The sequence below is a fragment of the Bos mutus genome, chromosome 12 (genome assembly GCF_027580195.1).
Source record: "Bos mutus isolate GX-2022 chromosome 12, NWIPB_WYAK_1.1, whole genome shotgun sequence".
Taxonomy (NCBI): Eukaryota; Metazoa; Chordata; class Mammalia; order Artiodactyla; family Bovidae; genus Bos; species Bos mutus.
Window position 1 is genome coordinate 18,122,360 of NC_091628.1, and position 24,842 is coordinate 18,147,201.

The 24,842-nt window shown below is 36.8% G+C and overlaps 1 protein-coding gene across 2 annotated transcripts in view; it reads left to right on the forward strand.

The window, feature by feature from the left end:
• Positions 1 to 24,842, forward strand: part of RB1 (RB transcriptional corepressor 1) — a 120,489-nt gene that overhangs the window by 56,426 nt on the left and 39,221 nt on the right. For both annotated transcript variants that reach the window (XM_070380301.1, XM_070380298.1), the window contains exons 13-17: positions 1,033 to 1,149; positions 2,581 to 2,637; positions 2,722 to 2,753; positions 2,839 to 2,915; positions 3,937 to 4,133. In XM_070380301.1, the coding sequence (XP_070236402.1) occupies positions 1,033 to 1,149; positions 2,581 to 2,637; positions 2,722 to 2,753; positions 2,839 to 2,915; positions 3,937 to 4,133 (480 nt within the window). The remainder of the gene's footprint in view (positions 1 to 1,032; positions 1,150 to 2,580; positions 2,638 to 2,721; positions 2,754 to 2,838; positions 2,916 to 3,936; positions 4,134 to 24,842) is intronic.

The window sequence follows — 24,842 nt, forward strand, 5'->3', positions numbered from 1 at the left end:
CATTTGCAAATATCTTCTCTTATCCTGTAGGTGGCCTTTTCTTTTTGTTGATATTTCCTTTACTTTGCAGAAGCTTTTTGCTTTGAAATAGTTCCACTTGTTTATTTTGCTTTTGTTACCTTTTTTTGGGGGAGTCAATACCAAAATATCTCCAAGACTAATGACAGGGAGTTTGCCATCCATGTGTTCTTCCAAGAGTTTCATGGTTTCAGGTCTTATGTTCAAGTCTTTAATCCATTTTGTGTTAATTTTTGTGTGTAGAGTAAGATAGTGGAATTTCAGTTTTTTGAAACTGGTTTTCCAGTTTTAGCAGCACAGTTATTAAAGAAATTGTCCCATTCCTTACTTTATATTTTGTATTATTGAGTCTTTTGTGGTAATTAATTGATCATATGCATAGGTTTATTTTGGAGCTCTATTCTGTTCCACTGATCTATGTTTTTATGCCAAAGCAAACTGTTTTGATTACTCTAGCTTTGCAGTATAGTTTGATGCCTCCAGCTTTGTTCTTCTTTCTCAAGATTGCTTTGACTGTTTGGGGTCTTCTGTGGTTCTACATACAGCTGCTCTACTCTGTTAAATACCTTGAAATTTTGACAGGAATTTTTTGAATCTGTAGATTGCTTTGAGTAGTGTTAATATTTTAACAATATTAATTTCCTTGAGCATGCAGTACTTTCATTTGTGTCTTTTATGATGAGCTGTTTTTCTTTGGTATCAGTTGTAAAATCTATGAGGCTGTATTTTTTGATGGCTAAGGAAGGGCTAACAAATCTTTCCTAACTTGCCAGCAGAAAATTTAGATAATAGGGGTTTTTTAGTTGTAGTCTAGTAGTTTCTGGTCCCTATCATCCCAGAATGGAATGCTTAATATTTCTCATATTTTCAGTAGTTGTATTTACTTATTTTTTGTGAAGTGTTTTCACAGTATAAAAATTGAAAGTAATAAGTCATGCTGTTATAGAACAGAAGGTGTTAATTCTCTGGTTAGACAGTATCCTCTATCTTAATTTCTATTTTTCCATCTTAAAGAATTGTACAGTGAATCCAAAGGACAGTATCCTGAAAAGAGTGAAGGATATTGGGGACGTCTTTAAAGAGAAATTTGCTAAAGCTGTGGGACAAGGATGTATGGAAATTGGATCACAGGTAACTTCAACTCATTTTGATGAGTACCACTGTATAGTAAATAATTTCAAATGCAATATCTGTCCAAGTTGTGTAAATGCTATCTAATAGTATAAAATTTTGGCAGCTACCAAATCCTAGTCGGCTGTGTATGATGCTATTTGGAAAAAACTTGATGGGCTAGCTCTCCTTACTCTATATAGAAACCAAAAGGAAACATGCAGAAAATTTTGGAAAACTTATGTAAATTTTAGAAAGTACAAGTAAAAAAAAATCAAAATCTTGTTGATATTAAGTTTTTGGTGTATATTCTTTAATTTTTGCACGTATGGAATATTATGTATGCACATACTTATATGAATGGAATATTATACATGCCATTTATTAGTGGTATTATTGAATGATGTTACTTTTACTATTGCTGTTATTATTTCAGAAAATCTAAAACTAATATTTGGCAAGAGAATGGGCTCTGGATCCAAGCCCTGGTTTCATATCTGGCTCTTTCATATATGAGCTGTCAGGTTTCTATATTTGCTTTACTTTGTGGCATTACTGAGGTAATATATAAAATATATTTGAAAACTGTAATCTACTATACACATTTGCTTTAGTGTAGTGAGGTTATATTTTGATACCATCTGTATTTTAAACAATTACATTTAAAAGTTCTTTTGGTCATAATTTGGAATGAAGGATTAAGGTGTATATTTGTGTGTATTTAAAATTGGACTGTTTTTTAAACTAATGGAAACTAGTTATTTGATTAAAACTTTTTGCTGATAAGATCCTTTAGATCGGATTTTTGCCTTTGCCAGCTTTATGGAAAGGTACTATTCTCTTAATCCTGGAGAGCTATCTTAAATACATGTCACAGGAGTGTTATATTCATGTGTAAAATGGTTAGAACAGTACCAGGTTCCCCATTGGCTCAGATGGTAAAGAATCAGTGTGCAATACAATGGACCCAGGTTCAGTCCCTGGCTTGGGAAGATCCCCTGGAGAAGTGAATGGCTACCCGCTCCAGTATTCTGGCCTGGAGAATCCCCTGGACAGAGGAACCTGGTGGGCTACAGTCCATGGGGTGGTAAACAGTTGGACACGACTGAGCAACTAACACTAATATATAATATATTCTTAGTACATATATATCTGTTATGATGTAGACTGAAGTAGGAATGTAGGAAAACCATATACTGGACCCCTCCTCTTAAAAACTTATCGGGAATGTGAAAACCATCATTTTATATGGGGTCGCAGAGAGTCGGACTCAACTGAGTGACCAACGCTTTCAGTTTCCTCAGTTTTAGACAAGCTAGCTTTTGTGCTCTCTTGGTAGCCATATTTCTAAGAAGGGTCAGAGATGTGTCTCAGGGCAAAACTTTTAAAAAATTAGTAATTGTTATGTTTTCTAAAATAGTGGGATCTGATTTTTTGTTTGTTTGTTTGTAGCGATACAAACTTGGAGTCCGATTGTATTACCGAGTAATGGAATCCATGCTTAAATCAGTAAGTTTAAAAGAATATAATAGAAAAAAAAAATTCATTGCTAATGCAAAGAAGGCTTCAGTTAATTTTTTAAATCTGTTTTAGGAAGAAGAACGATTATCCATTCAAAATTTTAGGTAAATTTTTGTTTTAGTAAAACAATTTCTTTTTTTTTTTTTTATAAAAGTAAATGTTACAAAAATCATTCTTTTTTTCCTTTAGCAAACTCCTGAATGACAACATCTTTCATATGTCTTTGTTGGCATGCGCTCTTGAGGTTGTAATGGCTACCTATAGCAGTAAGTTAAATTTTAGTAAATAAACATTCTAGTTCAATTTAAAGTTTAAAAAAACTTATCTGAGGTGTTATGTGGGTTTTTTTAGGGGGGTCGGAGATGGAGAAGTTAAGGAGAAGAAATGCATATTTTAGATCATTATATACGAAAGAATGTAATTGGTCACCTTAGAACGGCTTGTGAACTTGGATTGTTTCAAATCATCTTGGAAATACTTTCACAAGGTCTCTATTTTGGTCTATACTGAATCCAGGAAATGTACCTATTAACCCCCTTTAAAGACTTAGGAGATTGTAAAATCCCTGAGAAGTACCATTGAGCAGCTTCCACTGATAAGGAAGCACTGCCACATATATATATTCAGTGGTTATGAGACCAAAGGTTGGAACTGAAATCTGCCAGATAAATGGAACAGAGGCACCAATAGGGGTTTTTTAAAATACGATTTTCAACATGTATCATTACTTTGCAAATAATCTTGCGACTGTCAAAAAAGTTTTGTTTGTAAAAAACAAAAGAAAAAAAATTGTCTAAGGATAAAAATATATTACATAACTAATATAACCAAGAAATACACAATTGAAACAGATTTTTCTAACCAAATTATCAAAATCTAAACAATCACTTCCCCTCTTAATCAATGATTAATGAGACAGTTAAAATGGATATGCCAGTGCAATCAATGATTAATGAGACAGTTAAAATGGATATGCCAGTGCATTACTGGTTGGATGTTAAACCTGTCCCTGATACAAGTGTAGAATATTTAAACCTTTGAAAATTTGATATAAGCTATGAGCCTTCTGTCTAAAAGAGACATACATGCATATGCCCTCAGACTTGGGAAGCCTATTTCCTAGGAGTCTGTGGACCCCAGAATAAAAAATTCTGTTTTAAGTAAATTTTTTTTGTTTAGCCTTTCTACTGTGTTTTAATTTTTTGTTTAATAAAACCTTTGAACTGAAAAATAATGTAATTCAAGACTTTCTGTTTCATTCCTAAGTTATTTTTCTTTCATTTTTAGGAAGTATGTCTCAGAGCCTGGATACTGGAACAGATCTATCCTTCCCATGGATTCTGAATGTATTTAACTTAAAAGCTTTTGATTTTTACAAAGTGATTGAAAGTTTCATCAAAGCAGAAGCCAACCTGACCAGAGAAATGATTAAACATTTAGAACGATGTGAACATCGAATCATGGAGTCCCTTGCCTGGCTCTCAGTAAGTAACTAGTTAAAGATATTCATATGCATATGGATAACAGTTATCTGTTAGTGACATATATTTGTTAAAATTTACCTCGAGCAAATATGTGATTTAATGAATAATATGATTTCCAAGTAGAGCCCAAGAATCAAGTGGAATATTATCAATTGAATGGTGTCTTTGAGCTCTCCAGACTATCTCATATAGGAATTTATTATGAATTGCTTTTTTTTTTTTTGAATTGCTTTTCTTAAAGCTTGGCACTTCAAAACAAAGCAGAATTCTGTAAAGTATTTGGGAACTTTATTTAAAGTAGGAGTGTCATGTTTGAAAATTTAAGAGCCTGGTCTTAAATTTCAACAGAATACTTAAAAAAAAAATTGACAGGCTATTGAGATGATTTAAAAGAACAGATTTTTATTTCAATTTAATTTGCTTTTTTTTGGTCCCATCGTTAAAGATAATCTAAAATCTACACAGGTGTAGTTATTGCTTATAGCATTGTATGGACAAAAAGAATATTCTAGGTAGTCTATTTATAGCATATAAGCTATTGATAAAGCTTTATTTAAATAAAGGTTATATCTCCTATATAGTAATAATAAAACATTTATATGAAGTTCTTCTGTTATGCTCTTTAAATCTTCATAGTTGGGCAATACTTTGTTAATCATCAGGTTTGTAGATTGATATACAGTTGGTTTCTTTTGAAACTGTTGCATGCTAAGCTTACATCTTTTCATTTATATCAGCATATAGAAATGACAGTGAAAAAATTAAGGCTTTAGTTATATTAGAATCTTAATCTTCATGTAAATGTAGTTTTAAATTTTTTTATATTTTAAAAATGTAATGGCTAAGAGATAACTTGTTTCTTCGTGCTTTTCTTGTATTGCTGTATAGACAGAGTGGATAGAAAAGGAGAGAAGTAGGGGAAGTTGATAGACATTGTATTGCTATGATTGAATTGGCTAAGTCTTTTATACAAAAGCTTCTGCTTTGTTAAAAAAAAAAAGGAGTACTTAGGAGAAAACTCTCAGAATCTGGGGGTTCAATGAAAGTAGCAAAAATAAATACATAGATCAATAAACAAAATAAATAGAGTACTTCTCAGAGGATGCCATGCCCGCTTTTCCTAGAAATTGAAATCAAGACATGACTGTATCATCTGAAAGTGACTATTCTTATTTCTTTTGGAGGACTTTATTTCTATCGATACACATCTGCTATATGCCAAGCATTGAGGTAGATATTGTGAGGATATATAAAAGACATGAGCTCTGAAAATTATGGAGGAAGTAGTAGAAATTTACTGTTGAAAATTGCTTGTGTTCAAGCCTGTTTAGTTCAGTTACTGGTATTCTAGGATTCTAAACAATATTCTTTTATTTTTGAGAATTTTTGGAGGAAAAGTAACATGTACAAAGTCTGGTCAAGGGTACAGTTTTTTAATAATAGAGTAGTGTGGACTTCATAAGCCTCTGAATTTAAATTCTAACTTTGGTATTTCTAGGGGATGAGATTATAGGCTACTTTTGGTTGAATTTTCAAAAAATCAATACAGACTGCTGTTTTAATCATAAACAGAACAGAGTGGTGGTGGGTAACTATGAACATAAGTCATGCCACACAACATAATATGTGAGTCTTTCCTGTGAGAATAATTTAACATTTTAGAGAGTAGGCATACTATAGATAAATTTGAGCTTTCACAGACTGTAGGATTTTTTTCTTTATTGAAGTATAACGTATATACAGAAAAGCATATATCACAAGTTGTAGTACAAAGGATTTTTTACAAATAGAATGTACCCACGTTACTAAATATATAGATCAAGAATCAGAGCAATTGAGCACACCTATGATACCAAAATCCAGATCAAGAATCAGAGCAAACCTGCTTCGTTTTTTGATTCTGTATTACAGTCAGAATCTCTCCTTGAACTGAAGATATTTATGAGAACATACTCACAGGGAAACATCAAGTGAGATACTACTTACTTTATTCATTGGTAATTTAATGAAAGAAAGAACATATTGTATTTTTTTTTTTTTACTTTACAATATTGTATTGGTTTTGCCATACATCAACATGAATCCACCATGGGTGTACATGTGTTCCCAATCCTGAACTCCCCTCCCCCTCCCACCTCCCTCCCTGTACCATCCCTCTGGGTCATCCCAGTGGACCAGCCCCAAGCTTCCTGTATCCTACATCAAACATGGACTGGCAATTCGTTTCTTATATGATATTATACATGTTTTAATGCCATTCTCCCAAATCCTCCCCCGACTCCCTCTCCCACAGAGTCCAAAAGACCGTTCTGTACATCTGTGTCTCTTTTGCTGTCTCGCTTACAGGGTTATCGTTACCATCTTTCTAAATTCCATATATATGCGTTAGTATACTGTATTGGTGTTTTTCTTTCTGGCTTACTTCACTCTGTATAATCGGCTCCAGTTTCATCCACCTCATTAGAACTGATTCAAATGTATTCTTTTTAATGGCTGAGTAAAACTCCATTGTGTATATGTACCACAGCTTTCTTATCCATTCATATGCTGATGGACATCTAGGTTGCTTCCATGTCCTGGCTATTATAAACAGTGCTGTGATGAACATTGGGGTACACGTGTCTCTTTGAATTCCGGTTTCCTCGGTGTGTAAGCCCAGCAGTGGGATTGCTGGGTCGTATGGCAGTTCTATTTCCAGTTTTTTAAGGAATCTCCACACTGTTCTCCATAGTGGCTGTACTAGTTTGCATTCCCACCGACAGTGTAAGAGGGTTCCCTTTTCTCCACATCCTCTCCAGCATTTATTGCTTGTAGACTTTTTGATCGCAGCCATTCTGACTGTTGTGAAATGGTACCTCATTGTGGTTTTGATTTGCATTTCTCTGATAATGAGTGATGTTGAGCATCTTTTATGTGTTTATTAGTCATCTGTATGTCTTCTTTGGAGAAATGTCTGTTTAGTTCTTTGGCCCATTTTTTGATTGGGTCATTTATTTTTCTGGAATTGAGCTGCAGGAGTTATATTTTGAATGGGGAAAGGGTTGAGTACCTTTACTGCACAGTCTTGAGAAATACTAAATCAAGAACAGAATAACTTTAAGAAGGCATAAGCACACTTCTGTTTTTTTTTTTAATCCCAGAGAGATTAGCAGGTGATATATGAATATAAAATGCTAAACAATCTATTGAAAAACCTAGTGAAATCTTGTCCTCTGGAAATCTGGAAGATTAGTTGTGGTTTAAAATGAACCATGCCTAAGGATTGGACCAAAAGACTTACAGACATTTAGGCCTCTTAAATCTGTTCAGCAGTTTATCATGCCAGTAGATGATGAGGTGAGATTTGGATATTTTACTTTCAATATATTCAGACTGTGTTGGATTTTTTTTCAGTAAAATCTTTGTCAACCAAAATAGACCAGGTAGTTTATTCTCTAAATGGTCTTTTTTGTGGACTTCTGTGGATTTTTCCTCTTGATCTACCCACTTCTGTGGCTACCTTAATACTGTTTCTCTCACAGCCACCAGAGAAATTTTTTTATAAATGCAGAACAACTCTCATGATGCTAATTCCTCAGATGAAAAATCTTTTGTAGGGGACCTGTGCCTCTGGTAATATGGAGGGAGACCATACCATATGACTCCTCACAAAAAAATACAACTATAAAACCTGTACACACTCAGTTGTGCCTGACTCTTTGAGACCCCATGGACTGTAGCCTACCAGGCTCCTCTGTCCATTAGATTTTCCAGACAAAAATACTGGAGTGGGTTGCCATTTTCTTCTTCAGGGGATCTTCCTGACCCAGGGTTCAAACCCACAGCTTCTGTGTCTCCTGTTTTGCAGGCCGATTCTCTTCCACTGAGCTACCAAAGGAATTACCTGAAGTCACTGACCTTTTAGAGCAAACAGCCTAGTTAAGAAATGGAGTAGGGGTGCTGTGGGCCTGGGTAGGAAGCTTTTAGCCTGGGGCTGGGAGGTATAGGGGGAAACAAAATGGCTGCCTGAGGAGGCCTTACAAATAGCTGTGAAAGAAGAGAGGCAAAGCAAAGGAGAAAAGGAAAGATATACCCATTTGAATGCAGAGTTCCAAAGAATAGCAAGGAGAGATAAGAAAGCCTGCCTCAGCGATCAGTGCAAAGAAATAGAGGAAAACAACAGAATGGGAAAGACTAGAGATCTCTTCAAGAAAATTAGAGATACCAAGGGAACATTTCATGCAAAGATGGGCTCAATAAAGGACAGAAATGGTAGGGACCTAACAGAAGCAGAAGTTATTAAGAAGAGGTGGCAAGAATACACAGAAGAACTGTACAAAAAAGATCTTCACGACCCAGATAATCACAAAGATGTGATCACTCACACTTAGCTAGAGCCGGACATCCTGGAATGTGAAACCAGGTGGGCCTTAGGAAACATCACTATGAACAAAGCTAGTGGAAGTGATGGAATTCCAGTTAAGCTATTTCAAATCCTAAAAGATGATTCTGTGAAAGTGCTGCACGCAATATGTCAGCAAATTTGGAAAACTCAGCAGTGGCCATAGGACTGGAAAAGGTCAGTTTTCATTCCAATCCCAGAGAAAGGCAATGCCAAAGAATGCTCAAACTACCGCACAATTGCACTCACCTCACATGCTAGTAAAGTAATGCTCAAAATTCTCCAAGCCAGGCTTCAGCAATAAGTGACCTGTGAACTTCCAGATGTTCAAGCTGGTTTTAGAAAAGGCAGAGGAACCAGAGATCAAATTGCCAACATCTGCTGGATCATTGAAAAAACAAGAGAGTTCCAGAAAAACATCTATTTCTGCTTCATTGACTATGCCAAAGCCTTTGACTGTGTGGATCACAACAAACTGTGGAAAATTCTGAAAGAGATGGGAATACCAGACCACCTGACCTGCCTCTTGAGAAACCTGTAAGCAGGTCAGGAAGCAACAGTTAGAACTGGACATGGAACAACAGACTGGTTCCAAATAGGAAAAGGAGTACATCAAGGCTGTATATTGTCACCCTGCTTATTTAACTTATATGCAGAGTACATCATGAAAAATGCTAAGCTGGAGGAAGCACAAGCTGGAATCAAGATTGCCAGGAGGAATATCAATAACCTCAGATATGCAGATGATACCACCCTTATGGCAGAAAGTGAAGAAGAACTAAATAGCCTCTTGATGAAAGTGAAAGAGGAGAGTGAAAAAGTTGCCTTAAAGCTCAACATTCAGAAAACTAAGATCATGGCATCCGGTCCCATCACTTCATGGCAAATAGATGGGGAAACAGTGGCTGACTTTATTTTTCTTGGCTCCAAAATCACTGCGGATGGTGATTGCAGCCATGAAATTAAAAGACGCTTACTCCTTGGAAGGAAAGTTAAGACCAACCTAGACAGCATATTAAAAAGCAGAGACATTACTTTGCCAACAAAAGTGTGTCTAGTCAAGGCTATGGTTTTTCCAGGGGTCATGTATGGATGTGAGAGTCGGACTATAAAGAAAGCTGAGCACGGAAGAATTGATGCTTTTGAACTGTGGTGTTGGAGAAGACTCTTGAGAGTCCCTTGGACTGCAAGGAGCTCCAACCAGTCCATCCTAAAGGAGATCAGTCCTGGGTGTTCATTTGAGGGACTGATGCTGAAGCTCCAATACTTTGGCCACCTGATACAAAGAGCTGACTCATTTGAAAAGACCCTGATGCTGGGAAAGATTGAGGGCAGGAGGAGACGATAGAGGATAAGATGGTTGGATGGCAGCACCGACACAATGGACATAGGTTTGGGTGAACTCCGGGAGTTGGTGATGGACAGGGAGGCCTGGCATGCTGCGGTTCATGGGGTCACAAAGAGTCGGAAGGGACTGAGTGACTGAACTGAACTTAACTGAGTGCCAGTGGGAAAATCTCAGGCTTTCTGACTAGGGAAACTGGAAAATTGAAACAACCATGGACTGTTGCCTGCCAGGCTCCCCTGTCCATGGAATTCTCCAGGCAAAGTTACTGGTGTGGGTTGCCATTCCTTTCTCTGGGGGATCTTCCTGACCCAGACATTGAACCCAGCTCTCCTGAATTGCAGGCAGATTCTTTACTGACTGAGCAACCAGGAAGCCTGTCTCAAAGTGGCTTTAGTGAAAAGCAAAAGGTGTGACTTGAAACAGAAGCTGCTGGTGAATAAACAGTTTACAGCTCAAGTTCAGTAAAAATAATCACCTGCTTTAAGACAAAGAAACAAAAAATACTCATTTGAGAAAAATAGCAGAATCCAGAATCTTTACAACTTAAACATTTACAGTGTTCAGGATACAGTTCTATAATTACCCAGCATACAAAGAGGGTCAAAGGAATCAAATGTATGTTTTTAGTGTGGGAATTTTAAGTAATTATTTGATGCCTGCAAGGCTCTCTTTTAGAAGCTTTGTCTCTTCCTTTTTTCTTATCAGCAGTTTAAAGTGTGGTCTGTGATCCCCTGGTGATCCCGGAAAACATTTTAGGGGATCTGGAATGTGAAAGCTATTCTCATATTACTGTTAAGATGTTATATCTTTTTTTCACTCTGTTGACGTTTATGCCAATGACATTAATTGCAAAACTTTTGGAACCTTTGCACCGGATTAGAGCAGTAGCATCAAAGTGTTTGTGGGGTTGTTTTTTTTTTCCAGCTTTTTATTTTGTGTTTGGGTATAGCTGATTAACCATGTTGTGGTAGTTTCTGGAGAACAGCGAAGGGGTTCTGGTGATCAGCCACATATATACTTGTATCCATTCTGCCCCAAAGTCCCCTCCCCTCCAGGCTTGTGGTCACTGTATTCTTCACCACCACAAACTCTCAGTTAAAAAGAACAAAGCAAAACATGCCTGTTGTCATTTAAAAACATCAATGATGAGCCAGTTAAAAGTATTTATTTTATATAATCTCTATTCTCAAGTACAGTGTGGTTGAAAGCAACTAACAATAAATGTTGCCAATGATAAGTTTTGAGTTCTCAAGGGAAAATTAGAATTTTGATAATCTTGTATTCACTGTAAGCAGAATAGCTTCCCAATACATCAAAGACTTTTCTGTAGTATTAGTACATGTGATTGTTTAACATTACATAAAGAGATTCATCAGCACTGTAAGATCTATGTAATTCAGTGAACTGTTATTTCCAAATGACCAGTGCATCATGCTATAAAATCATTCATGAGTAAGAAGTTTCTTCAGAGTTTAAGGTCTTTGATAGATAGATCAATGGTTTTTAAGGTCTCAGAATGTGGTTTAATTCATGAATTAAAATTCATGAAACTTAAAAATTCAATGAAAATTAAAATTCATGAATATTGCTTCCAATTTCACATTGCAATTAACCTTTAAGAAACTACTGCTTGTTGAGTTTTAGGGTAGTGTCAAAAAAGAGTATCCCTTATTATCTGAAAAGTCTATTAAAATACTCCTTCTTTTTTCAACTACATATTGTGTGAGGCCAGATATTCTTATACTTCAAACAGACAACACATTTCAGTGAAGCAAATACAGAAGCAGCTGTGAGAATTCAGGTCTCTTCTATAGGCTAGGTATTAAAGGGATTTGCAGGATTGTAACCTCTGCCACTGTTGTAATTTTTTGTTTATTTAGGGAAGTAGAGTTAGGCTTCATGAAAATGTTAGCTCTGTTAACACATAGAAAGCTTCAGTTCACTTCAGGTCAGTCGCTCAGGCACGTCTGACTCTGCAGCACTGGACTGCAGCACTCCAGGCCTCCCTGTCCATCACCAATTCCTAGAGCTTACTCAAACTCATGTCCATAGCAAGCTTATTTTGGTTATTTCAGATAAATTGCATTCTTAAATTTTTTCAGTTTTAATTACACTTGAGTTCAGTTCCGTCGCTCAGTTGTGTCTGACTCTTTGTGACCCCATGAATCGCAGCACGCCGGGCCTCCCTGTCTATCACCAACTCCTGGAGTTCACCCAAACTCATGTCCATCGAGTTGGTGATGCATCAGCCATCTCATCCTCTGTCACTCCCTTCTCCTCCTACCCTCAAATCCCTCCCAGCATCAGGGTCTTTTCCAATGAGTCAACTCTTCGCATGAGGTGGCCAAAGTACTGGAGTTTCAGCTTCGGCATCAGTCCTTCCAATGAACATCCAGGACTGATCTCCTTTAGGATGGACTAGTTGGATCTCCTTGCAGTCCAAGGGACTCTCAAGAGTCTTCTCCAACACCACAGTTCAAAAGCATCAATTCTTCGGTGCTCAGCTTTCTTTATAGTCCAACTCTCACATCCATACATGACCACTGGAAAAACCATAGCCTTGACTAGACGAACCTTTGTTGGCAAAATAATGTCTCTGCTTTTTAATATGCTGGCTAGGTTGGTCATAACTTTTCTTCCAAGGAGTAAGTGTCTTTTAATTTCATGGCTGCAGTCACTATCTGCAGTGATTTTAGAGCCCCCAAAATAAAGTCTGACACTGTTTCCACTGTTTCCCCATCTATTTCCCATGAGGTGATGGGACCAGATCCCATCATCTTAGTTTTCTTAATTAACTTTAAATTAAGATTTAATTATTAGCACAGTAATATTGCATGTGTACTAAGTCATTTCAGTGGCGTCCAACATTTTGTGACTCTATGGACTGTAATCCGCCAGGCTCTTCTGTCCCAGGGGTTCTCAAATATTGATAGACACACTCACATGAACAAAAACTTTTGGGTCCTCAATAATTTAAGAATGTTACAAGACGCTGAGTCCAAAATATTTTGAGAATACTTTCCTTATATTCTCTTCTCGATTCTGACTTCTGTTTACTATTACTCACACATCCATGTTTGTCTCTGCCTGTCTCTGAGTCTTTGTTTACTTCACAGGCTCCACCCGAAATGCTTTCCCCTTTTTATTTACCACATTTTCAGGTCTACTTCCACTTTGCCTTTTGAGACCATCCTAAGTCTATAGTCATTCTTTCCTCCTTTGCAGTCTTACAGTGTTGATCAATACTACTTCCTGGTCATTTATAAACTTTGTATCTTATTACATGTGTGTGTTTCATTTTAAATGAGTTAATGTATGGGAAAAGCACTTGGAACAGCATCTCTGGCTTTGTATTATAAAATATGGCAGTTAATTACAGGAGTGAGAATGAAGGACAGAGAAAGGGTCAACTTATGACATTAAGGTAGTGTCATTCATTAAAGATAGCTGGAATTGAATGAGATTTCCTTAGGAAGTGAAATTTGATTATGTTGAGTTTGAATTGCCTGTAGATCATCTAGTAAAGGTGTCAAGAGGCAGTTGGGTATGTTTGGAGTTTAGGAAAGAAATTCTAGGCCAGGAACAGAAACCTGAGAGCTGCTGGCACATATATAATAACAGACATTACCACCTTTTATTGACAATTTATCTTGTGTCGCCCACACTATGGTGAGTACTTATCATCTCATTTGACTTTTATAATAATCCATGAGGTATTATTATTCTAAATGAGGGAAATAATGCTCAGAGAAGTTTAATAACTTGCCCTAAACCATATAAGCTAAACAGCGGAGCTTAGGGCTCGAACACAGGTCTCTCTGGCTCCAAAACTATAAATCCCTGTGTTTTACCAAATGACTAAAGTTTAGGAAATAGAATAAGGTCACTTAACAGGAGAGTGTAGTACAAAAAGAGAACGTAATTTAGGACAGAATCCTAAGGAGCACCAACAGTTAAGGGATAGACAGAAAGCAGAGGCTACAAAAGAGATCAAATCCAGGAATCCTCCTGTCACTAAGGAGAAATATCAGAAGTGGTGTCATAAAGAGAGAATGAAAAGGTCTGAGTGCTTGCTATTTCCAATACTGTGGGAGAAGTCAGTAGCAACTGAAGAGTGGCTATTAGTTTTGGCAACAAGGAAGCCACTGGTAAAGGTAGCAAGGACTGTCAGAAGAAGTGATATGGGAGCAGGAGTAGATCTCAGTGGAATTTGGCTGAGGTATGAGTGAGAGATAACGTGGAGACAGTGGTTATAAATAGTTTCTACCTGTTTTAACTGTAAAGGAAAGTAAAGGTATAGCTGGAGGTATGTGAGGCAGCGGGATAATTATTTTTCAGGATGGGAAAGGAAGGATTAAATGTTGATAGAGACAAGTTATCTATTGCTGAATGGCACATTAGTGGCTTAAAACAATTATTTTATTTTGCTTATGATTCTGTGGGTCAGGAATCTGGGAAGAGCTAGACTGGACAGTTCCTCCCAGACCATGCGGAGTCAGCTGGTGTCTGGGGCAAGATTCACTACTAAAATGTTTCTTAGAAGTCTAGTACCTTGCTCCTGCCTGGTATGTGCTGACCTCTCCCTCCCTTTCTTTTTTTCCCCCTCCTCATCTTATCCTCCTGAGTTCTCATATGAGAAATGGTGCATCTCATAGCATTTGACTGAAGTGACTTAGCAGCAGCAGCTTAGCATTTTTGGTTTTAAAGTAGTTGCCCTTCTTACAGAGCAGCTCTTTATCTCTAGTTTTAAGCAATTTGATTAAGATGTGCCTTAATTCAGTTTTTTTCCTGTTTCTCTTGCTTGGTGTTCTACTTTGAAATGTGGGCTTATAGATTTCATCAAATCTGGGGCTGTTATTTTCTCAAAATGTTTTTGTTGACTCCTCTCACCCCTTCTGCAGGGATTCTGGTCACACATATATTAGGTCACTTAAAATTGTTCCATTGCTCCCTGATGCTCTGGTTGTTGTCCCAAATGTTTTGTTTCTGTTTCACTTGAAATTGTTTCTGTTACACCTATATCTTCATTAATTTTTTTCTTCTGAAATGTCTTATTTGCTATTAATTCCATCTATTCTGCTTTTAATCTTAGGTATTAGATTTTTCATCTCTAGACTCTGATTTGAATCCTTTTCTAAATCGTTCATATGTCTTTTCAGCATGTCTGTGCTTTCCTTTACATTTAACGTCTGGAATATAGTTATAATAATTATTTTAAAGTCCCTGTCCACTAATTCTTACATCTATGTCTTTTTAGTACTGTCTATTGACTGATACTTCTCTTTTGAATGGTCTTTTTTTTTTGGCTGCTTGGTAACTTTTTATTGGATGTCAGGCCTTGTGAATTTTACCTTAGTGGTCCTGGATATTTTCATATTCCTTTCACTATTCTTGTGTCTTGGGACACAGTGTAGTTACTTGGGAGTGTGTGATCCTTTAAAGGCTTTTCTTGTTTCTAGACAAAGCCAGTCTTTAATCTTATGACTAATTTTTCCCCCCACTCTTGAGGCAGTCCCCTTCTAGATGCTCTACCTGATGTCTCATACATTACAAGGTTTTTCCAGACTAGCTGGTGGAAATCAGAACTCTCCTTGGCCCTGGTACAGCTCCTGGAGTGGTTCTGCTTCTTCCCGTGCTTCTTTTCCTGGCCTCCAGTAGTTTGCATGTGTTGATCAGGACTGGGGTAAAGACCGAGAGTAACTCTCTGCAGACTCCTGGAGCACTCTCTTTGCAACTCTCTCTTTTCTGTGTAAGTCTCTCCTCTGCTACTCTGTCCTGCTAATTTTCCTAATTTCTCTGTCTTGAATTCTCAATTCTGTTTCTTCAAGCAGGGAGACCACTGAGTTCTATTTCCGTTTCTCCTCCCTGACTTGTAACCTGGGAACTCTCTCCAGGCAAAGGTGGAGCTTAAGCATTTGCTTCCCCCCACCCCAGGAATTACTGTCTTATACTGCTTGTCCTATTACTAGCCTGTACTCAGTGTCTGAAAACTATTATTTATGTTGTTTGATTTTGTAGTTAAGACAAATCTGGTCTCTGTTCCTTTATCACAGCCAGAAGAGTTATGTATAGTATTTAGTGATTGATAAAGATTTTTGAATATGTATACTTAAAGAATATTTAGGGTTTCATTTCTATTTTCCTGTATTAAATGCATCATATCTTCTGAATAATAGTATTTCAGAGGATACTTATTGTACGGAGAATGTAGAAGTATTAGTAATTAATTGTTGTATTAAATTTTAATAAGTCATAAGAAAGCTGAGCCTCCTCTAAATGTTGTCAAATATAGCTGACTCATTAAATTGGATTCTATTTTTTTTTTTTTTGTAGTCACTACACATCAGCAAGTTTCTTCATTCAGTTTCAAAAATATTGGACCAGAGCACTTTTATATAAGAAAAGATCAAAAATGTTTCCTTTTTTATTATTTTTCCAAAATTTAAATGAAGGTCTTTTTTATACATCAGTACAGTTGCAATGAATAGCTTTTATTTTTAGAGTCCTGATTTAATGACACACTTGTAAACAAATTTTTAAGCTTCTTTGGTATTCTTTTGAAATGTCAAACTTGACAGGAAATGAACACAAAAGGGAGAAAAGCCTGTGGCTCTGAAAAAGCCAAAAAGGATATCTGTTGTGTATTTGGATGGTAGATCATTAACCTCTGGTGCACTTTGCACAATGGTTTTAGTATTTACCATTAGACGTTAGTTTTTTTCAACAGTTATATTTTACGAAGAGCAATGTCTCAGGAAGGCAAATGAATTGTAAGATAATGATTAAGCTGTATTTAACACTTAAAAAAATAAGGATGGTGAGGTAATATGATGTCATATACTATATTTATATAGCAACCATGCTACTATAATGAAAAATGCTTTATGTTGGGTTTTTTAAAAGCTCCTCATGAGTTTTTTTAAGTAAGCATATATTTATCTTTTTTCCAGTAAAACATTTTAGTTTTTAAAAATCTGATTCTTTCTGAAAACATCACTGTGGTTTTATAATGTTTCTCATTCTGACCCAGCATACTCCTAATTTCTTGCCCTTAATTCCCTTGTTTAAGTAGGCGCTTTCAAGTGATTTAGAATATTTGACTTTACCTTTCAAAGCTAAAATTATTTTGTTCTACATACACCTTTGCTTCCCAATATTTGTATTTTTACATTTTACTTTTCAAGTCATCGAGGCTTGAATACTGAACATTTTTTTCTTATTTTTCTCTGTAGTTTTATAGTCTTAATATAAAATGTTGTTCAGTCGCCAAGTCGTGTGCAACTCTTTGCGACTCCATGGACTGCAGCACGTCAGGCTTTCCTGTCCCTCACCGTCTCTTGGAGTTTGCCCAAGTTCATGTCCATTGAATCAGTGATACCATCCAACCATCTCATTCTCTGTTGCCCTCTTCTCCTTCTGCCATCAGTTTTTCCCAGCATCAGGGTCTTTTCCAGTGAGTCAACTGTTTACATCAGGTGGCCCAAGTATTGGAGCTTTAACTTCAGCATCTTTCCTTCCATAAGATTATTCACGGTTGATTTCCTTTAGAATTGACTGGTTTGATTTTGCTTTCCAAGGGACTCTCAAGAGTCTTCTCTAAGAAGTTCTCTAACCACAGTTCAAAAGCATCAGTTAAAGTTGATCAGTAATTATAAATACAAAAACCAAAAAAAAAAAAACCACATGTCATATTTATTTAGTATGTTAAATATCTATTTTCATTTATGTTTTCCTAGATCATATCATTACCTTCTTACCTTGACCATGCTATTATAGACTCCTGCCTGGTCTCCCAGCTTTGGTACTACCCTGCATTCTATAGTTTGGTGCTGAGTGAATATTCTTAAATGCTTTTTCATGCAATATTCCTGTTCAGAAACCCACAGTAGCTCCCCATTGCCATTAGATAAATGCAGCCTCTTTACTCTGGTTGTGATAATTGGACCCTGCTCTGCTGCTGCTGCTGCTGCTAAGTCGTATCAGTCATGTCCAACTCTGCCACCACATAGACGGCAGCCCACCAGGCTCCCCTGTCCCTGGGATTCTCCAGGCAAGAACACTGGAGTGGGTTGCCATTTCCTTCTCCAATGCATGAAAGTGAAAAGTCAAAGTGAAGTCACTCAGTTGTGTCCGACTCTTAGCGACCCCATGGACTGCAGCCTACTAGGCTCCTCTGTCCGTGGGATTTTCCAGGCGAGAGTACTGGAGTGGGTCGCCAGTGCCTGCTCTGGACCCTGCTCTAGCCTTCTGCTATTCTTCAAGCACTCCCTATGTTTATTGTTGTTTTGGTTTGTTTTTCTTATTTTTTTTTATTGGAGTATCCTTCCTTTGCAACATGGTGAACCACTGTGTTCAGAGAATTCTTTGGTCTCTGGAGCAAACCACTTTGACATAGTGAGAGTGAGTATGGCCTAATGTGGGAATCAGAAGACCTGACATTTAGAGCCCACTTCTTCCACGTGTAAGTTAATGTCTTTGTCTTAGATTCTTGCTTTGTAAATTGAGACAGACCAAAAAGATTTTAGTATTTCTAGCTCAAATATTTTATGATTCTACAAAACTATGTAAATGTTGAGAATTAGTTGCCACTGCTGAAGCTGTGCCACTACTTTAGATTGCTTCACAATGTGTAAAATGTTGAAGAAACATTTTTCAAAAAAGGATAACAGAGAGGTCTCATTTCCCTGCTCTCCTTTACCTCAGTTTTTCCCAATTCTCTTTGGATCGTATCTGATATTTGTATATCAGTTATTTGAAAGGAATTATACTTTCCCCAGCGAGGTGTCTAATGACATGGGAAATAGCCCCTACCCTTAAAGAGGCTTGGAACCTATAGGAAAGTAAATCATTGTGATATACTGTGAAATAAGATAAGCCATGAGGGTCAAAGGAGGGAGTGATCAATTGTAAGTGGCTGGGAAAAAACTTAAACTGGGTGTGGAAATGTGGAAAGATATTTGGGGGAAAATTATGAACCACATTGGCAATGGTACATGAGTCCTGATTTAAGACTAGTAAATTAGTCTCAAAAGTCTGTTTTTAATCCTTTAAAAGTGAAGAGCTAGCTCTCTTGGTAAATGAGATATTGTACAAAAGATATTGTACAAAAGATATTATACAAGATAATTTTGTTGTTCAATCGCTAAGTCGTGTCTGACTCTTTGCAACCCCATGGATTGCAGCACACCAAGCTTCTCTGTCCTTCCCTATCTCCTAGAGTTTGCATAGATTCATGTCCATTGAGTCAGTGATGCCATCCAGCCATCTCATCCTCTGATGCTCCCTTCTCCTTGTGCCCTCAATCTTTCCCAGCATCAGGGTCTTTTCCAGTGAGTCAGTTCTTCCAATCAGGTGGCCGAAGTAGAGTTCAACTTTAGCATTAGTCCTTCCAATGAATATTCAGGGTTCAATTTTTTTTATGCACTACTTTAAAATATATGTGTGTATATGTGTGCATGTGTGTAAACACACAGGTTTTTTGAGGGAAATAATTTTGAAAGAGAATATATATGCTTTCTTGTCTTCTTTGGCAGAGTATATTTAAAGTAATTTTACTTTTTGAGCTAGGGACATCATTATAGACATTACTGTATTATTCATGGGTGAGAGTGCCATTTGCTTCTGGAAAATTTTGTGCTCTTTACCCAGTGTTTTAATTTTTTTTTTCCTGCCTTCCCCCTCCCTTTCCTTGTGAATTATTCTGTATTTCTCACAATTTCAGATTCTGTCAATCCGTAATGCCTGTTTTCTCTAACTTGCTCTCCTGAGCTAATTAAATCAGTATGTTCTATTGTAAATGCCCTTTGTGCTTTTGAGTTTTTGGCACAGTTGATATTGATAAAGTTCTTTTCTTCCTTCCAGGCGGAGGATTATTTTCTTAGGAGTATTTTTCAAACTTTACTATGCATGGAGGTCTTATTAAAATAAATTTTCTTATCACGTGGTTCTAGGGCAGGACTTGAGATTCAGCATTTCTTACAGGCCCCCAGGTGGTTCTGATGTTGCTAGCCCGTGGACCACTCTTTAGAGTGGCCAAATCCTAGTTGACTTTACATGATTTTGACTTTAAAGTGAAGTGCTCTGTTGGTTCTTTACACTGAGTCCACAAAGTAGGTATAGGCGTGAGTCTAATTTCCCATATGAGGAGGAACCTAGGAATCTGTGTCCCAGCTAGCAGCTCATTAGCCATAGATGGAAGGCAGCTAATACTCCTTAACTAGTTGCAGTGTGCTGTGCACCAAAAGTGTTTGTCTAATTTAATTGTCATAATAATCCTGTGATGTTGTTAATACTGTTTTCGTTTTTCAAAAGTGGAAGCAGGCTCAGGAAGGTTAAGCAGTTTGTCTAGAGTCACCCACTTGGCATATGAACCCAGATTGGTTTGATTCCAAATTCCATGTTAGTCTAGTAAAGTTCTCCTTTCATTGTACCACATTATTTCTGTTTATTCATTCACACTGTTTTTATTACCACTGTAGCATGTAGTCCAGCATGCTGCTGCTGCTGCTGCTGCTGCTGCGTCGCTTCAGTCGTGTCCGACTCTGTGCGACCCCGTAGACAGCAGCCCACCAGGCTCCCCATCCCTGGGATTCTCCAGGCAAGAACACTGGAGTGGGTTGCCATTTCCTTCTCCAGTGCATGAAAGTGAAAAGTCAAAGTAAAGTCGCTCAGTCGTGTCCGACTCTTCATGACCCCATGGACTGCAGCCTACCAGGCTCAGAGCTCTGTCCATGGGATTTTCCAGGCAAGAGTACTAGAGTGGGGTGCCATTGCCTTCTCCGTAGTCCAGCATAGGAGACAGTATAAAATTTTATTCTAAATGAAAAAAATAGCATGTACGTTTTTTATCTCGAGTAACAAGGTGGACTGTTTTGCCCTGGAGCTAGTCGGTACTGGAAACGGGAGAAAATGCAGCCCTTTGTGAGGCCCTCCTTTGTGTGGTGTGCTGTCGCTGTTGATCTACTAGATTTCCCAGGAAGAAAAGATTAGAAGACTTCACAAAAGGAGAAAACGAGATTCTAAAAGAAGTTACTAGTGCATCTGTATGTTCCATTTATGTAACTCTCTGAATGATATTTTAGTATAGTAATATAAGTATTTTTTAAATCTGTAGTTATATATATAGTTTAGGGTTGAGAAAATTAAATATTTGAATCAACTCTCAGGGAGATTGAAGGGAAGGGTGAGAGTGAGGTGAAATGGAAAACTAGATCTCTTTATAGATTGAAATGTTAAAACTGAGTTCTTTCTGAGTTTTAAACGAAAAATTTCAGGTATGCCTAACATCTTCTGTAAGAATGAAAAAATGTAAAGTCCAAGAATGAAAAATAAAGGAAGGCAATATCTTAGAAATAAAATTTTTGATAGAGACCTTGTGTTCTACTAGTGAAGTAATCTAGAGAGAAGTTAAAAAAAATACAAATATACAGAAAAAGCACAAAAATAAGGATAGTAACTTAGTTCATATGAACAATTATCCACTGAAATTCGAATAAATTATTGCTTTATAAAGCTCTAAGATATAAGTAAGCTCAATTTAATAAAATAACTCTTCTTTATAATTGAACCATTGAAGAAGCAGTGAGGCATTAAATGGTTTATTTATGTGGTTCTTCATATGTTAAAAAACAACAAACAGAAAACCCAAAGAAACTGAGACAGATAACTGTTATAAATTGTTCCACATCTTCTCCTGTATTGAATGTTTTTGTGAACCTGAGTTCTTGATCCAGATCTGTTTATGGTTTTAAACGTAAAATTTTTTCCATTTCTAGACGTTTGTTCAAGTGCCATCTTGTCTTGAGCCCAGGGCTTGACTCCTCAGTGTGTTCTTTTCTCTATGTACTTGTCTCTTTTTTTAATCTTTGGAACACCCTGACACACGTGAGAAATTGCTCGAGTTCACTGTGGAGGAAAAGTATTCGTGACTTGTCCATTCATGTCTCCCTTCCCCTCCCCCATTGTCCATATGACACATTCTCCTTGTTCATGAATTGGCACAAAGGACTAAAGAAATTCAAGAACAAAAAATCTCAAACTCAGAAATGTGCCTTAGGTAGCTCACAGAAACTTGCTTTAGGAAGCAGTGCTTGTAAGAAGCTCATCACTAGCTTCTTTGGAATCTGATCATCATGCAGACCTACATCAAAATGACCCTCACTTATGCATATTACATTGCAGTGTAGAAGTGACGATAGGTAACATTCAGCACTGTTAAAAGTGCTGAAATGTGTTCACTCATTTACTTCGCACAAATGTATGAAGTAGATACTCTCATTATCACCACTTCATGGATGAAAAAGTGGAGGCACAGAGAGATTAAGAACGTTTCCCCTATCCACAAAACTAAGTTGATAGCAGAGCTAGAATTTTGATCAAACTGTCTTGGTCCCAGAGCCGGTACTTTTAACCTTTGTGCTGCCTCGTGGTGTATATTAATTTACCACCAGGTATATGCACTGTTGTGATTAGTTTCTTTATTCATGTTTTATCTGTGTTTGTGTCACTGTGCTATAGCAGATCCTTCTGTCTGGATTTTGGCGTCACCATATCCCATTTAATCTTCCCAGAAGATAAACATTGCTGTTCCTGTTTTATAGACAAGAAAAAGCTGAGGTTCATTCAGAGATGCCATGTAACTTTCTTGGTGTGATTCTCAGCAAGTTATGTGCCTGTAGCTCAGACTGTATTTTCATCATCTGTAAAATGGGCATGATAATACTTATCAGGGTTGCCATGAGGAATAAATGTACATTTATGAGAATGGTACCTTTTAGAAACATCACAATTAATCATTAGTTTTCTTTAGTTCATTTTCTCTACTATACAGTGATTTCCTAAGAACAGAGGACTGAGAACACAGTTAAACAGTATTGGATCTGTTTGTCCTGGCTTACAAGTATGTAGAAATTTTCTCTTCCGACGTACCTCTGTCTCTCTCACTGCCTTCTCAGAATGGAATAAGTTCAGGGAAAAACAGGTGTAACTGAACTCCAGCATTGTTAAATATGGGCAGTGTTCTCTGTTATACTGCCGTTGGAATTTGTTGTGGTGCTTTAGTTGTGAATCATGTCACTAATTACCCTAAGGTCAGTGCTCATTAGTCAAGTACAGACAAGAGAAATGGCAATTGTAAAAGAATAGCATGGAGATATCCTCTGTACTTAACCTGTTGAAATGGAAGCACTTGTACTCTTGTTCAGAGAGTCTTCTATAAGGTCATGATGTTAGAAAATTACCTGAATATAGTCCAAGAATTTTCAGTCTCTAAACTAGTGTCATTCATATCCTAACTGTAATAGTGAGGAGGGACTTTGGAATCTGGATGTGCAAGGAACACAAAAATAGAGGTATCTTATGAGATCTCAGTTCTGTTTAATGGAGTTTCTGAATTCCTCCAGCAAAATCAGAAGCTGTTATTAATAGTTTAATAAAATTTTAGAACCACTCTAGGGCAATTGTTTTTAAATCGTGTAAGTTCAGTTACTTTTAATTAAAAATAGAACCAACTTTTTGACATCTATCTTTTCCAGATTTTTATGTCATGTTTTAAAAACTAAACTGTCACAACCTAGTCTGTTTTAAAATGCATTCAAGTGGCCTTTGCATATGTGGCTCTATTAATTTGCATATTGGTTCTTAATCTTTTCTGCTACTATCAGAAATAGACAAATATCAAAGGTGTTTTTGGTGTCTTCCTGTACATGCTAGATTTAGAACACAATAAGAAAACTTAAAATAGGAAACAGCTGTGTTTTGTGTCTCACTCTTTCAAAAAAAATTTTTTTATTGTTCTTGCTCAGCTTCAGCCTCCATTAAGTTACAACAGATAATTTCTCTTTAAGATTTTTATTATACTCTTTAAGAATTCTCAAAAACTAACATACTGCACTGTGTACATGTGCTGTAATTTATTCAACCAATTTTCTGCACTTGGACATCTAGGGAATTTTCAGTGTTTTCCAGTTTCAAATAATACTGCATCCTGTACATATATGTATTTTTATATTATGAATATATTTATATTAATATATGAATATAAATAATATATATTCATATATAATAATATATTCATATGAATATATGAATAAAATATATATTTATATTATTATATGAAAGTGTGTCTTCAAGGTAAATACCTAGAAATCAGAATGCTGGGTTAAAGGATAAGAGTGAGTGAGTGAGTGTGTGTGCGTGTGCGTGCATCAAATTCCCACCCATTAGCGTTACACCGTTTTGTTTCCCACCAGCAGTATATGAATGTTATCAATTTCTCCACAGGGCTGCTAACTTAATTTTTCCAAGTAACACACATTAAAATAGTCTTCCTACTCATCATCACCATCATTTCAAAAAGAAAGCATTTTAATAAGGGGGAAAGGACATAATCAAAATAGAGGATAAGAGAATCTCTTTAAAATTAAATGAAATAAATATAGCTCCTATTGTGATTGTTTTTTTCTTTTTCCTGAGTTTAAATGCATCTCTTCACTATAATCAGAGGGATGGGAGTTTTTTGAAATGCATACTCGTGTCTTTCCTTCTACTTGGAATCCTTCAGCGCCCCACTCCTCAGAGCTTGCCATGGCTGTATCACGGCTTATGAGGGATCTCAGCCCTCCATCTCCAGACACTGTGGATTTGGTTTAATCATTTCAACATACTAGGTTCTCTCCAAGGAGGCCTTTGCATCTGCTACTCCCTTTACCACCATTAAAGGAGTAGACAAGTCAAAAAAAAACCAAAAAACTCTTACCTGACTCTACCTTAACTTGTTATGTGACCTTATGAAGTTACTTGGCCCTTTACTTCTTCCGTTTCTTCTACCTAAGATAAAGAAGTTGTATAAATGACCCCTGGACTCTTTCAGTTTTAAATTATGAATTTCCCACCAGTCATTTTGATAGGAACATAATGAAACTCAACACATTCACCCTATGACTAATAACTGTAACTTGGCCATAAAAGCACATATTTGTTT